At 43.0% G+C, this 15233-nt stretch overlaps 2 protein-coding genes across 3 annotated transcripts; both read left to right on the forward strand.

Moving 5' to 3' along the window:
* Positions 1–18: 18 nt before the first annotated feature.
* LOC134076376 (uncharacterized) lies at positions 19–4512 on the forward strand. Of its 2 annotated transcripts, none has more exons than XM_062531401.1 (10): positions 19–239; positions 336–440; positions 562–617; positions 749–1226; positions 1309–1362; positions 2029–2107; positions 2376–2502; positions 2947–3042; positions 3709–3896; positions 4014–4512. In XM_062531401.1, the coding sequence occupies exons 2-10, from the start codon at positions 337–339 to the stop codon at positions 4140–4142; spliced, it is 1311 nt and encodes a 436-aa protein (XP_062387385.1). In that variant the 5' UTR covers positions 19–239; position 336; the 3' UTR covers positions 4143–4512. The 2 variants fall into 2 exon arrangements, with proteins under 2 accessions (XP_062387385.1, XP_062387386.1); XM_062531402.1 differs by having other exon boundaries at positions 2950–3042.
* A 2978-nt stretch (positions 4513–7490) lies between these two features.
* On the forward strand, positions 7491–8661 carry LOC134076385 (transmembrane protein 100). Its single transcript, XM_062531413.1, has 2 exons — positions 7491–7577; positions 7778–8661. The coding sequence occupies exon 2, from the start codon at positions 7855–7857 to the stop codon at positions 8257–8259; it is 405 nt and encodes a 134-aa protein (XP_062387397.1). The 5' UTR covers positions 7491–7577; positions 7778–7854; the 3' UTR covers positions 8260–8661.
* The last annotated feature ends 6572 nt before the right edge of the window (positions 8662–15233 follow it).

The raw sequence follows: 15233 nt of genomic DNA on the forward strand, positions 1-15233 counted from the left end.
CTTTACAAGAAGTAGCTAGGCTACTTGTGTTCAAAGCTGTCTAACTGGGAATCTAAAAGCACAATATTTGCACTGCCGAAAAGATGCGAAAGTCATGAAAAAATAGATGAGTAGATGCAGGTTTATTCATTGAATGAAAGAACATGCATTCATAGTATGTGATACATTAGGGACGTCGTAGCTAAACGTTAACCTCCAGGAAGTTTGTGTGGGGAAATCAGTTGCTTGACGTTACAAAGGTAGATTGTGCGCCTTGTCTTTTGCATTATTTTGTTTGCATTGTCTGAGCTGTGTTTAATTTTGTCTTTCGGTGCCTTTGCGTTTGTATCCACCAGAATGTCAGTCCTGTGCGCTGTCGACAATGCACTGAAACAGTGTGAAGTTGAAGAGGGTCACTCCAACGACAACATTTTCCTATGTAGAGATCTACTGACACATATGTAAGTCTCCTTATGGATGGATAACGGATCATTTGTATGCTGTTGACTAACTTCTTCTTCGACTACACTGTTGCATTTGTAGCCATGACACAGACAGAGCTGTCACTGTTTTATCTTGCAGGAAAATTCGTCATCATGCATGCTCGAGAGAGCCAGAGGATACAGTTGCCAAAGATGGTAAGTTATACAGATGCATCATGCATGATATGTATTTTCTTAGAGAGTAGAAGTTCTTTTATACTCTTTGTAAGAAGTATAATATTTTACGAACGTCTAATGGAGGTGTATGTATGTATGTATGTCTTAAGATTCCCTAGAGATTTCTCCTGAGGTGACACAAGAGCTGCAGAAACTGGAGAAGCTGCTTGAAAAGGCACGTAGAACACTGGCCACACATGCAGACCCAAGAGCCAGTACTGTGAAAGGAAAAGAGAGGACTCCATCCCTGGTAAATTCCCAGAGAAAACACAGCGAGAATATCACCAAAGTCAGCTTTGACAAAAGACCTCCCCAAGTGGCAAAGGCATCATCTCATACCAAAGCAACACAAAGGATTCCCGGAGCTCAAGGGCCAACGACCAGGGGGGGCCTATTGAGAGGGCCAGGCCAAACTGGCCTTAAATCAGGAGAGGCTCCACCTCTAAAAGTTTCCGTTGATAAAACTTGCACTCAGGACGTAGTTACTAATGGCAAACTGAAGACCCAACAGAAAACCCCTTCTTCTGGTGATGATCTATGTAGGACCAAGACACACGGACATCCTGATGCTAACGTGGAAGAGTTGTGGTAAGCAGTCATCCAGGATAGGTGCATCTTTCACTTTTTACAATTGTCAAATGTTATAACCAAATGTTAAATATATTTAAAGGATTCCATCTCCTCTCCTGCAATCTTGGACAGCAACGAGGAGCAAACAAAGCAGGTAAGGAACATGATGTCTTCTCAAAGTAACTCTTAATATTTTTTTTTGTTTATTGTAGATCTTCATGGTTGTGTTGCCTTCTTAAGAGACATGAATTGGTTGAATTTACAAATGAACTACACTGCCATGTCAAAAAATGGCTCTCTAATAGTTTGTGGGGCCCCCTGAAGTGTTTATGCACTTATTGCAATGCACCTATGCATTAAAACTTAAACATCTGTGTTGGTCCAGCGTTCCTCCTTTACTCGACAATTATAATACTAAGCCTACTTCTGTGCAATAAAAAGCCTACCCTGAACCACACCTGCTGCCTCAAACTGTGAAAGAGTATTTCAGGGAGAATGAAGAATCATTTTCACAGATCATATGGCCACCACTGAGTCCAGACTTAAACCTCATTAAAAGTCTTTGGGGTGTTTTGAAGAGGAATTGTGCCATTTCCATCCATCATTAATACGAAATGTCGACAAAAAATTAATGGAACTCTGGACAAAAACATGTACTGCATAAAGTTGTTTAAACCATTCCATGGTGAATGCATGAATATGTGCCATAATTATAGCTAAAGGTTAGCTTATGGAAATGTTGGCCTATGGAAATATTGGCCTAGGTGGTGGCTTTTTTTTAGCCAGTCATTGTGAAAGCTAATTAAATGTCTTTTTAAAGGTTATGGGACAAGGTGTTGACCAGAAGTATACAAGTTGTTCCTGAGAAGACGCACTTTACAGAGAAGCTTCAAAGTACTGTATCCTTTGATGAGGTACTCAAAAATGTATTTGAATGGATACACATTTCATGTTTTACAGTGTAACTAGTGGACATGCTTGTTATGCAGGAGCTTATTAACACTGTTCTTTTGAAAAAAATAACAAACTAAAATTCTACATCGGTGTAGTTTGTGCAACAAAATGATCTGCCAATGCGCAATGCCATATTTTTGGAAACATGTTTGGATAACTCAGCGAAATGTACTGGCATAGCATGCTTGTTTTTCCTGACCTGGCACGGTGTAGTTCCCTATGGAGATGCTTTCTGCCTCTGCTGACGCCAGTTCTAGGATGGATTGCCTCACTGAGCTAGGCAGGGCTCTCAATTTTTGTCACCATGCCGAGCACAGTATTAACCAGTCTTCAACTGAAGGTATGCCAGGCAATCATATGATGAAACTGACACAGAATCAGGTAGTTGAAGGAGAGAAGTGGTTACATTACAAATGTGTAGGAGTAAAGAGCAGGTTAGCCAGATACACCCCTATATAATTTCTTAATTAATGCAATTCATATTTTTCTTAACATGTTTTAGATTGTTCATTATACTATGCCATTTTCTAATTTTGCTCATAACACCCTCATTAGGCTGAAGGTTTCTGACGAACCTCTATCCTGCGTACTGATGTTACTAATAGTACATAGTAATATACGTGTGTGAGATATGAAAGTAGAGCCACTAGGAGGAAGTCCAGAGTGATATCAGTTTGCTGCCATGACGGGCATTGCTGCGGCTAAATTGAAGTTTACTCCAGTTGTCTTTATGCAATATGCCGGAATTGTTTTCTTGTGTTTGTGAAATTTCATTATGTTGAAGTAGAGCCTGGGAGACAACATAAGTCTGAAGGCATGCTGAACGGACTTGAGGAGATGATGATGGGTGTGCTGGCACACACTGAGCAAATGATCTCAGGTAATCAACTCCGTCATTAACTTTAAATTATGAAGGTCCATCTTTAAGGAGATTTTCAACGGCCTTTGTTGTCCAATTTTGAGAGCTCATTCGATTTTGCAAGAACATTGTAATTAGGCCAACAGGGAGCCGTTGTTTGAAGCAGGTCTTTTTAGAATCACACAAGTTTTCTGGAATGTGAATGCACAAAAGTTGTACACACTACGGTACGTATTTAAAAAAATTTTTGCATTTCAAATCATTAACAATTACAGTTTGAGCAGTACTTGCAAGACATCAGTATGACAAGAAGTGGAGGTTCTGAGATTCATGTCCTGTATATCCTGTTTGTGTGTCTGTGTTTGCCCTCTCTCATCAGTAATGGGAAGTCCCCTAAGTATAACATGTTCTTGAGTTGTTTAATTAAAACCGCACAATGTATCTCCTTTACCTTGAAAATCCTTTTGATGCTATACTTCTATACAATATGGAGAATGGAGTCTCTAACATTTCCAATGCACACAATAAGCACCTGGTATTGTCATGTTGTTGTCATGGGTAGGACCATAAACCTTTTCAACGGTTTTAGACAAATTGGGAACACCCGCAGCACTAAATGGGTTTCCAGTACGTTGAAATATACATTGTGTTATTTTCATAGTTCATCGTTGCTTATATTTGTTTCAGAACTGGATAAGTATCACAGACAGAAGCCTGGAGTGTTGTGTCCAGTCAGAAGGAGGGGAGCCTGGGGAGACCCACAAAGACCCTGCCTGCCGCTTACCGTCTGCTACCACAGTCAGGCTGAGCTTCAGGAGGTAGCCCACCTGAGACTGAGGGTGCAGCTACTACAGCAGGAGACCAAGCTCCAGCAGGTGACAAGACGTTTTAAATAACATTGTGTTCTGTTTCATTAGCTACCACACTAGATTAACATTGAAATTGGCACTAAAAGGTATGATTGTCTGATGATGATGTTTGACTTCTAACAGATTCTCAGAGATCGTCTCCACTATGATTTGCCTTCCTTCTCTGCCGTTGACCTAAGAGGACAGTACTCTCTCCTGGGGGAGGGAGGACTATATTTCCCTACTCTTGTAATGGACACTGAGCCAGATTGAGTTGAAGTTACTTCAGTACTCCCGAAGAGTTGATGTGTGAGTGTTCTGCCATTTGTGTCTGCTGTGAAAGTTTGGAAGGTGTATTTTTAAAACAATGTATGTAGGCTATATATATGTTTCTGGAAATTAGCTGGTATATCAAGATTTTCGTTCAATCAAATCATGCTTTGTGGAAATATTTGGGAATTTGTACTTGCTTAGTGTGTTGCAATTTCATTTCACCAGCAGAGGGAGCCATCTTAAAACTGACCCACCCTGAAGTTACTATTCAATTTCTCTATGATTGGATGATTTTTAATAAATAAATACATTTTCGTGTTATTATTTAAAGCCTTTATTGTCATGGTGCTGTGGAAATTATTCATGTGTTAATTTGTATTGACCTTTCATATCTCAAGCAGCAGCAGACACTCAAGGCTGTACTGTAGGAATAATGATTAAATTAGATCAATGCAATCACTAATACCGCCATTATTACACTCATTCCTACTGAGCGGATGTCTTGGAGTGGTGGTAGGAGGTAGCGCCACAGGCTACTGTGAATGTGTAAATACACAAGAAGAATGCTCTTTTCACCAATGTGATGCAATGCGTGACTCAGGACCTGTGCTTAGTGAGAGTCCTCCCACTGTTAGGGGTCCGCTGGTCATCTAGGTTGGCTCAACACAAGAGAGCCAGATGGACTGCATTCCATAACAATGGGCCCCCACGCTCAATACGCAGACTAAAAGATAATCCCTTATCACAGTGAAATTAGAGTGTCGTAACTCGTAACCCACAGAGTCATCCGTTAAGTAAAGTTAAGTACTGTATATCTATAAATTCACAACTAAAGGTGCATTTTCATGGGGTTGTTGTAAAAAAAATGTTCTCCATTTTTAGGCAATAGAACACGGCTCATGTGTGTCACATACAAGTCAAAAGAAATGATAAAGGTCCGCACACTGATGGCAGGTCCCAAGCGTTTATTTAGCACAGTAAATAAACGCTTGGGAGCTGCTATCAGTGTGCGGGCCTGTCATTTCTTAATTTCTTAATTTTCACTTTTTTTTTGGTCCAGCACCTGCACTACTCAGATGTGCGCACATTCATTTGTTTTTGGATTACATATTACATACAAGTCAAGTCAAAGAAGCTCGGAGAAGGGAGCGGGAAATGTGTTGGTGGATTTGGGCACACGCAGGCTGCTCCAGAATGGAGGACAGGTGGCGTTTGGTTCACACACAGCGCGCCGTGGGTGTTGGAGTGCTATCCTCCAGACTGCCCCCTCCCCTGGGCTCACATATGCGCAGACATTTTCTGCTCTGAGTCACCGAGAGCAAAGTCTCTCTCTCTGCAGACTGAGAATATGGCTGAAAAATACACCCGAGTTTGGGGAGGAGATCAAGATGGAAAATACTACAGTAGATGATGAGCAAGACGGGAGCGGGGATTTGTAACAACAGCTGGTCTTTTGCCCTACTGGGACACAATTACAGTTTAAGTTTGATTCAACCCTCCATTCAAAAAATTGAAGGTACAGATGTCAACATTTGATCTGGTAAATGGGGGTGGAAAACACCTCCAGAGACTGACGCGCACTAGAAAACAAGAGTAGTATTGGTATATTGACGCAGGGAAACTGTAAACAGCCCTTCACCTATATGGCTCAAGCCAGCGACTGCTTCTGACAGTTGTAGAATCTAGCACAAATCTGCAATTAAGATTGTGCCCGGAACCATCTCATCTCCATCCAATTCCTTTCCTGTGCATCCTTCTGTTGCCCCGCCTCCTCTCATCTCACCCCTCATTTGCCTCTTCTCTCCCTCTCTGGAGGCAGATATTGAGTCAGTCACTGTTGAGTCATTCTGCTCATCTACTTTTATGGTTTACTGCTCGGTAGCGAGTCTCATCTCTGCATCTTAGGCCACACAGTATATCTTTCCTTAGAGACATTTTGAAACTTCAATAGACTTTTATATGCCTTCCATCTCGCCCGCATATTAACGTTCTCTCAAAAGCCTTATGCAAAGCAAAGACAAGATGCCCCCTTACACACATTACTTGACACAATGCAAAGCCATTCCAATTATCTGTCTGTCTGTGTGTGCAGATAGATAGATAGATAGATTTATTGATCCCCAAGGGGAAATTCAAGGTGATATTCATGGTGTTCATTTTATTGACATTAAATAGGGTGCTTGGGGCTCATTCCCTTCTTCTCCTCGACCTACAAACATATTGCTCGAACAGTGCAGGCACAAAAGCACACCTCAGCAGTCAGCACACACAGCTGTGAATGAGCCTAGCATGTTCCCATCTCCCAGCAGTTTAATTGGAGACTGACATTCGCCAACCACATATGTGTGCACTGCACACCTATACACAATTAGGTTAGCCTACCATGACCTGTCCACCACACTTCCCTCTGGGTACAGCCTAATCCCTTGAGAACGCAATACACATGAAATATACATTAATTCAGGAGTATTGAGTTGAGTTTAGGAAGAGGCAGGCTGGTAGGCATGTGACACGCATACAAATTGAATTAAGCTGTTCGTATACTTGCGTGTTTTTCACAATTTTGTGCTTGAGTATGTTTTTGTTTTTTTCTGTCGGTGTATCCCCAAGGAAAATTCTGGGCATTCTGTCTTGATATAATGACCCATTTTGTCCCTTAGGTGGGTTTCATTGAGCGATTTGATTGCCTCTTCCTCTGTGTGTGTATGGGGGTGGATGATGTGTGGGTGGGTGCGCCTGTGTGCACTCAGATGGGATGAGAGGAGAGAGTGAATGCCATTGGTCTGTCACTGTAGGAACAGACACCGCAGATGTGCTGCACCCATATGTGTCTGCGTGTGTGTGCGTGTGCGTGTGTGTGTGTGTGTGTGTGTGTGTGTGTGTGTGTGTGTAATGCAGTGCAATGTGTGAGATGCTCCTGATAGGCATTATGATCCCTCTCTCCCACAGGATGTACGATGATGATCAGAGATGATCAGCAAAACGGACACACATTGTCCCTCCTCCTCGCTGATAGACGGGAGGCGAACAAAGCAAAATCAAGTCTCTTGTGAAGACAAAACGCTCCATCCATTGAAACCAAAAGGAAGAAGGGGGCAGGAAATTGCCCCTCTCCTCTCGCTCCTGCCTTGCCACTCCCATCCCCCCCACACCCCCCCCACACCCCATAACATGGACAGGCACGCACATCCACACTGTACAGACCCTCTGCTCTGGGCTTGGACGTCATGCCGGACTATAGCCTATCAGCAGCCTATAGCCACCCCCTTTTCATCCTTGGCCCCACCCCTGCTACAGGCTACATATAAAGCAACTCTCGGTTTTGGAGATAAACCGCAGCATGCTGTGAGAGGAAGCACGGCAAGCAGGGGGAGCACATCACTGCAAGGAGAGAGGGAGCACAGCGCTGGAAGGAGGAGGAGGAGAGAGACCAAGGTACAGAAAGAGGAATGTAAAGAGGAAAATAACAAAAGCATGTGAGTTGAATTCTAGTCGTTTGGCTGAAGCTTTTCAGAGAGGCTTCATTGTTCTTCACGAACTGGTGGATAATTAAGTGCTCTATTTCTTTATTTCTCTCTCTCTTTCTCTCTCTCTCTCTCTCTCTCTCGCTCTTTCTTTCACTCACATTATCCCAGGCCAAGGCAAGGCTAGCAGCCTGTGGAAGCAGGGTGCCCTGGTTCTCTCCTCTCCTGCCCCACGCTGTAGCATCAGAATGGGCTGCACGGCGGGACACCCGGCCTGCCAGCCCCAGTCCCCCGGAGCCTGTGGAGTGTCCGCTGCCGAGAGCCACAGCGTAGGACCAGAGGAGCTAGGCCCCAAAGCTCCAGACGTGCTGTCCTCTCTGGAGCGACTCTCCCAAGCCACAGGTGGGGTGGAGAAGTCCTGGTACCGCTGTATTTTCCCCTTCGGCATAATCTCCCTGGTGATCGGCATCGCGGGAACGGGCGTCAGCTACACCTACAATGATCTCCCACAGACCAAGGTGGTGTCTGTGGTGCTGCTGGTGACCGGGTTGATCCTGATCATAATGGCCACACTCTGCTGGACAGCCCACAAGAAGAAACGCAGGAAAAAAAAGCAAGGAGCGTCCGATAGTTCTGAGCAGTGCCCACTATGACGGGGGGGCAGTTGGAAGATGACAGAAACGAAGCAAAAAGGATGAAAGGCATTGGGGAGCATGTTTGGTGGTTTTTGACTCACAGCATCCCTCTTTAGGATTCTTTTTTTTTTTTTTGATTCTGCTGATGAGCTCTGTCCACCGACTAACTCAGGAGAAGCACCAACTGAGAAATGCCAAAAAAAAGTGTACGCACATTTTTTTTTTTGGCGTAAAAGTCTCATTTGAACACACTCAAGGATTGGAGTGGAAACACTTTTAAGTGGCGAGGGGAGGGGCACATGCAGTTTACCGTCACAGAGCAGGTGTCTAGTGTCAAAACAAGCCAGAAGAAGCAGCACACTCTTACACGCACACACACTCTCTCTCTCTCTCTCTCTCTCTCTCTCTCTCTCTCTCTCTCTCTCTCTCTCTTCTCTCTCTCTCTCACTCTCTCGCACACACGTACTGGTCATTGGACACGGTGGGTGTGTGTTGCAAAGCGCTTGCTGCCGTCAGCTCTGGCGTCAGACCCCTGCATTCCGGCCACCTCGGGTATGCGAGTGCTCCGTCGGAGAAGTGGGCCAGAGGGGGCAACCCGACACCCCCACCTAAGTGGAGTTGACCCCCGTCGGCGTCCCGCGTCATTGGCCCCCATCCTGTGACACCAGCGCAATGTGTGAGCTTTTTACGCAACGGGACACTGGAACATGAACTGCGCTCCGACCAGCTCGCATCAACAGCTGTGGTCAGCGCTCGGGAGGGCCCGAACAGCGCCCGTCTCTAAAGGGAGGTGTGTAAATGCGTCTGCGTGCATGTCTCCAGGATGAAAATGAATACGGAGAGAGGAGACACGACTCTCTTGTCAGAAAACAAACCGTTGATTTATCAGGGCATTTGCTTCTGGTGGACACCTGTGTCTGTGTGCGCACACGTGGGCACTACTATAGGAATCACTGATGTTTATGGGGGTGCGAATTCACTTGGGGGATTTGTGTTTTGCATAACACCTGTAGAGGTTTCTGACGACCAGGAAGCCTTGCTCACTCTCACCCCCAGTCATAGCATCACAAGGCCTCCTTTTGTCTCCCACTGATCTGAACAGATCATGGGTTTGGCAAAAGAAATGACTCAAAAATCAAGAGACACCACATTTGCTGTATTTTTTTACGTATTTTTTTAGAGGCCCAAAGTGCCTTGAGCTGTCAGCAAAACTGTTTAAAGTCTCTGCGCGCACATTATTTTTTCCCCTTGTTTCTATCAGGAGCACCCCCCTCCCCCATCTCACCCCTTTAACCTCAAACGTCAATGAAGACCCAACACCCCATCCTGGTTTTTCCACTGGAGCTAAACCCCATTGCCATGTCACAGGAAGCCGAGGGAACAGAATACCACCAGCACCCCTCCGCACACACACACACACACACACACACACACGCATGCACGCACGCACGCACACACACACGCACACAGCAGACAACATTACACTGCCATCCTGTCAGCAGCGACAAAATCATTTTACAGTTATTATACAGAATTCAACAAAGACTGCCACATGGTGAATTGGTCCTATCTATCCTCAGACATATTTGCTTTGCTGAAGGCGTGGTGGAGCAGTGTTAGCATCACCAGCTGACTATTGCTTTACCCGGGTTCAATTCCTGCAGTTATGAATCCGTGTAGCTTTGGATGAAAAGCGCCTGCTAAATATTCTGTCAACTTAACTTTAATTGGAGAATGCTCACAGATCTCTCGTCCTTCAAGTTCAGTCTTTGAGTGCTTTCCACTATGCCAGGTTGTAAATGTTACCTCTTTTGAGAGACAAGACTAATATGTCTACTCAGAAAAGGGACACTCTTTCTTATGTTTCTTAAAAAAAGAAAAAATCAGTCAAGGGTCATACTAAAATCTAGTCTCAATTCTTAACCTATGCGGGATGATGACTTGATTTCATTCATGAGTGATACATGATGCTCGGCATTCATGTCCCTGTGTGCATTAATGCTCCCTGAAAGATGTGACAGAATGTCAGAACAGAAGAGAGTTGCCTTCTGTGGTTCCCCGTCTTGGAACAGCAGGCCATGTTCACACTTTTTTCCCCCCTCCCGCACAGTGATAGCCATGCGCTCCAAGCAGACGGCTTCTTCAGTCTGCCAGGGCTCAAAAGCTGCTGTCCGTGTTCCCAGGGCTATTTCTACTACCCTCAAAAACTCGAGGATAACTCAGAGTCACCATGCGGTGATGGTTCTGAGCTCGGCAAATAGTGTTTAGGGAGGGACTCAGTCTGCATTTTGAAGGACATTATCACATATGTGTCAAAAATGCTTTTGCATCTGTCAGCAGCGTGCAAAATGATTGCGCATGAAATACGAGAAGGAGAAGGGGAAGGGAAGAGATAAAGAGGAAGTTGGTATGGACATTCGCTGTAATGAAGACCAGCATATGCCGAGACTCTAAACTGGATGTGCTCTGAGCAGCCTTGTGCCCTTTGCTGCAAATTAGAACAGTCTGTAAAGCAGAAACGTATCCGTATACTGAAAGACACAAGTGCAGCTGCAGGTCTGTGCATTTGGCATGGAAGAACAATGTGCCTTCTTAGGTGTCTACACAATAACAAGGATCTTGAACATTAGCATTCTGTGCCTCTAAATCAGATTGTCTTTTTTTTTTATTACACTGTGCTTGCCATACGAACAAAATTGAAGACTTGGTTTGTGAAGAAAGAGAATACTTTATCTCTCTTTTTCTTCCCTTTTCCCTTTATGAAAGAGAGAGTGGATTGTGTTTAGTTTCCCACAAGTCTTTATCACCCCTTCGCCATCCTCTTTATCACAGCTTGCTGCAGATATACAGCCTTGATTTTAGCCCACTTCATGAACTCTGCTTGAGGACGCCATGACTAAAAACTAGGTTTAATGCCCGTACCCTTTGAAGGCAAATGGTGGCCGTGAGTTAGCGTCGGCCACAGCTCGGTCGGAACCCTAATAGCCGAAATGTGCGATGAGTCATCCCGGCTGATTTAATTACATTGCTGAAGCCTTGTTGGGAGCCAATAGGAGTCACTCGCAGCTGAAACAGCACTTGCAAAAGTTCTCCCTCACTCTCTATACTAACACGAGATAAATCGTTCACTGACTTAAAAACAGAGGATGCTGAGGCTATACATTTGAGATGTAACACACACAAAACCACTCCACCATGTCTGATGATAACTGCACTTCAGCTTATTCTGCAACGTGCCACACAAATACATGTCCACAAGATATCCTGCTACTTGCTCCAACAGAAAAAAGCTATGTTAGTAAAGGTCTTTTGTAATTTGTAATAACTTGTGATAAATATTTTGGTTTAAAAAGAAAAGAGGGAATGGCCTACTCTACCTCTCTATACCTGAGGGGGTTGCTTGAATGAAGAAGTTCCACATAATTGTGTCTGTCTTGGTAAAAATGTAATCCATCTCCTTACTGATGTAAATATAAATGTGTGCTTAAAGTTATTTATATCTTTCTACTCATATAAGCTTAATTCAAAATCTGTACTGGATGTTCACTTGAATCATTTTCTTTTTTGTGAATTTATTGTGACAAATAAATATCTATATTTTGATACAGTATGACGTCTAATGTATTTGTTTGTGCTTCTCAGAAAGAAAAGAACACAGTTTTTCCTGCCACTCATTTATTCAAACCTAAAAGTCCTCCTGAAATAAGACATTCAGCCAGACCTCTCACATACTGTATGGGTAATAACCACCATCAAACTTTAGCTTTTAGGTGAAACATTTATATACATTGTTATCTCATTGATCCTGCCTTACTGTAATTGACATTAGAGCATATGAGGCAGCTTGTCTTACAGTAACACAGCCCATCTTTGTAGATACTTTGTGTAACATCCTGTAACATCCCTTATGTCTTACACAGTGATGGATTTTACTGGATTTTTTTCTTTCATACTATATATGTGGTTTCTGTTGGAATATTTCCAATTTGAATACTGCATTCAATAAAATTTGAAAAATCATTGTATATGATTCTGGATCTATTTTTTGCAAGAAAGCAAATTGGCACTGATATGTAAGCTGCTGTAATGCAGCACTGATTCACATTGAGAGCTGAATTTTGTATTTTGATGCCCCTTGTCTAATGACTGATTGAAAGCGCTTATGCACTTGTGTGCAAGTTGTGTTGTTTGAGGGCAAAATTTGCTTTTGGTCCATATTTTAAATGTTTTGGAGGAGCTAGAGCTTTTTGCAGGCAAAATGAGTCATTTTGACCATTGGTGCCACTGTTTAGGCCTTTGCGTTGAGAGTTTTGAAACATGGTTTTTTTGAGTCGACTACTGCGTCAAAGCAATCAAAAAAAACTGTAATTGATCAAAAGTCTTCTCTGTTATCAGTAAGCGGTCTCATGACATGGTTCAGATTGTTATTTAGTCTGATCAGAAATCAAAATGGCCACCAGCAGTGGTGTATGCTAACCAAGTGGTGAGTACATATAAATCATAGTTATTTTCCACTAGATGTACCGCAAAGCGGTACACAATATAAGCACGGCTAAGTCCTGCACATTCTCTCCGCAAAAATAAATCATGCTTGTCAATTTGTCTACATCTCCTACTCCATCCCCAGCTCGTTTTAATGTAACACAATGTTTATGTAAATGAGCGTGTGCCTTTGCTTTTGTGTTTGTGTGTATCTGTGTGTGTTTACGCTTGTGAATGTGTGTGGGGGGTTATGGTGTGTATGTATCCTGTGTGTGTGTGTGTGTGTGTGTGTGTGTGTGTGTGTGTGTGTGTGTCTGTGTCTGTGTCTGTGTCTGTGTCTGTGTCTGCTTGCCATCGTGTACAAAATGTATGTGTTTCATGTGTCTGTGCGTGTACTGTATGTTCGCTTGTGAGTGGGTGTGTGGGGGTAATGGGGTGTGTTTGTGTGTTAAATGTGAGTGTGTGCGTGTGCCTGCATGTGTGTGTGTGTGTCTGTGTGTGTGTGTGTGTGTGACATGTGCGCATGTGGGTGTGTGTTTGTGCAACTGTGCGTGTACGTGTTTGTGTGCGTGCGTGCCTGAGTGTGTGTGCGTGTAAGTCTGTGTGTCCGTGCCTGTGCGTGTGTGTATGCCTGCATCTTTACTTTGTGTGTGTATGTGAGTGTGTCTTTATATGTGTGTGTTTATCTGTGTTTGTTTGTGCATTCAGTGTGTGTGAGTGTGTTCATACCTGTGTCTGTGCTTGTGTGTGCGTGTGCGTTTATCTATGTGCGTGCGCACACGGATATGTGTGTGTGTGTGTGTGTGTGTGTGTGTGTGTGTGTGTAAAATTTGGTCAATGTGTGTTCTATGTTGAAAATTTTGTTTCAGATATATGCTAACATACACTGCAAATACAGATGTTATCAGGGTATCACACCTCATTTTATGGCAACGGTAGGATGAATAGAAGAGAGAATGAGAGTGATAGGGGAGATCCCTGAATGCTCTTCAGACAGGCACTAGTGATGAAGATGAGGCTTATCAGCCAGAATTGAGAGACAAAACTAGAGACTATGAGTTCTGCTGAGGTGGAGGAAGAGGCGAAGGATCTGCATCCCCACAATTGCATTATGGGAAAATGTAACATATTCAGTGTCAGCTGGAAGGATCACACCATAATGCAACATTATGAATTTGGAAAGTTGCCTTGTGTGGTTGGTTATATACCACTATGACTTTTGTGGAAAATTACTATGTGGGAGGTTTAACGAGTTATACTGTGAGTGATCAAATGTCTATCAGATGCTTATACAGCATCCTGGTCACCCATCAGCTCTACCAAATGAGTAACAGGTATGGGTCAAAGCATACCTATAAACCCATAAAATTCATTTTATAATCATTAAAACAGAGACTCATTTTGGAAATACTTTTAGAAAAGCACCATAAATGGCATACAATTATAAGAACAGGTAGGTACCTCTTCAGTGGATATAAATGGTGAGGTACAAAGGACACAATAATTTTGCTCTTGCCAATAAAATAGTAATTAATAATTGCCATTGTACTATGTTATTCAACTTTGTCACATGAGATTTTGTTTTGATGCATTGTATGACTGATATGAAAACAAAATAAAAAGAAGTTAAAAAAAAATTGCCACTGATAATACCTTGCTTGCATGATAAGAGGTTTACTTTGATAATGTAGTACACATAGAACGTATAAAGCATTTAAAGATGTTGTCGACTACAATCTTTTGTTGAAAACTACTTGTGTTTAAATACAGCTATTGGCCTTCAGCTTAAAATAATGACAATTGATGAACGGATTTCAAATGTACTTCTGTGTGGGTTAGTGAGCTCAGAGCTAATTGCAAAATGGGATCAGTCACCATCTACTGGAGAAAATATGAAAGTGATGTCCAGGGCTGTCTTTCATTTGCCTCAACAGAAACAGAAAACAGACTTTGTCATAATACAGTAATATGTCATATATTGGCCCCCAACACCCAAACCCACTTGACTGTGACTCTGTGTGTGTGTGTGTGTGTGTGTGTGTGTGTGTGTGTGTGTGTGTGTGTGTGTGTGTGTGTGTGTGTGTGTCTCCTGGATTGTGCTGTGTCAGCCATACAAGCAGCATTGATTGAAGCAGCATTGATTTTCTCTACAAGTTAGAAGTTAAACACTGTGAAAATATATAGCATATCTGGATATGCTTGTTTTGCCCCGCATAAACCTTTGCAAATGCATACTTGAACATACAGTAGGCCTAACTGTAAATGCATACCTGAACATAAGGCGTTGCACCCTTCGATACTGTGTTGTCCACGCCACTCTTTGAATGATTATGATAAATTTCGCTGGATATTTTCTGCCACAAGATGATAGCATGTTCAGATAAACTTAGGCTTATCACAGTTCAGTGTTTGTACAAATCAAATGAGTAAAGCAATAGGCTACTCGATGTGTGATTTGGCTGTGCTATGCTCAGTTTCCCCTTGACACTTTATAGGCTAACTCTGAGCAT

The sequence above is a fragment of the Sardina pilchardus genome, chromosome 3, assembly GCF_963854185.1.
Source record: "Sardina pilchardus chromosome 3, fSarPil1.1, whole genome shotgun sequence".
In the NCBI taxonomy this organism is placed as follows: domain Eukaryota; kingdom Metazoa; phylum Chordata; class Actinopteri; order Clupeiformes; family Clupeidae; genus Sardina; species Sardina pilchardus.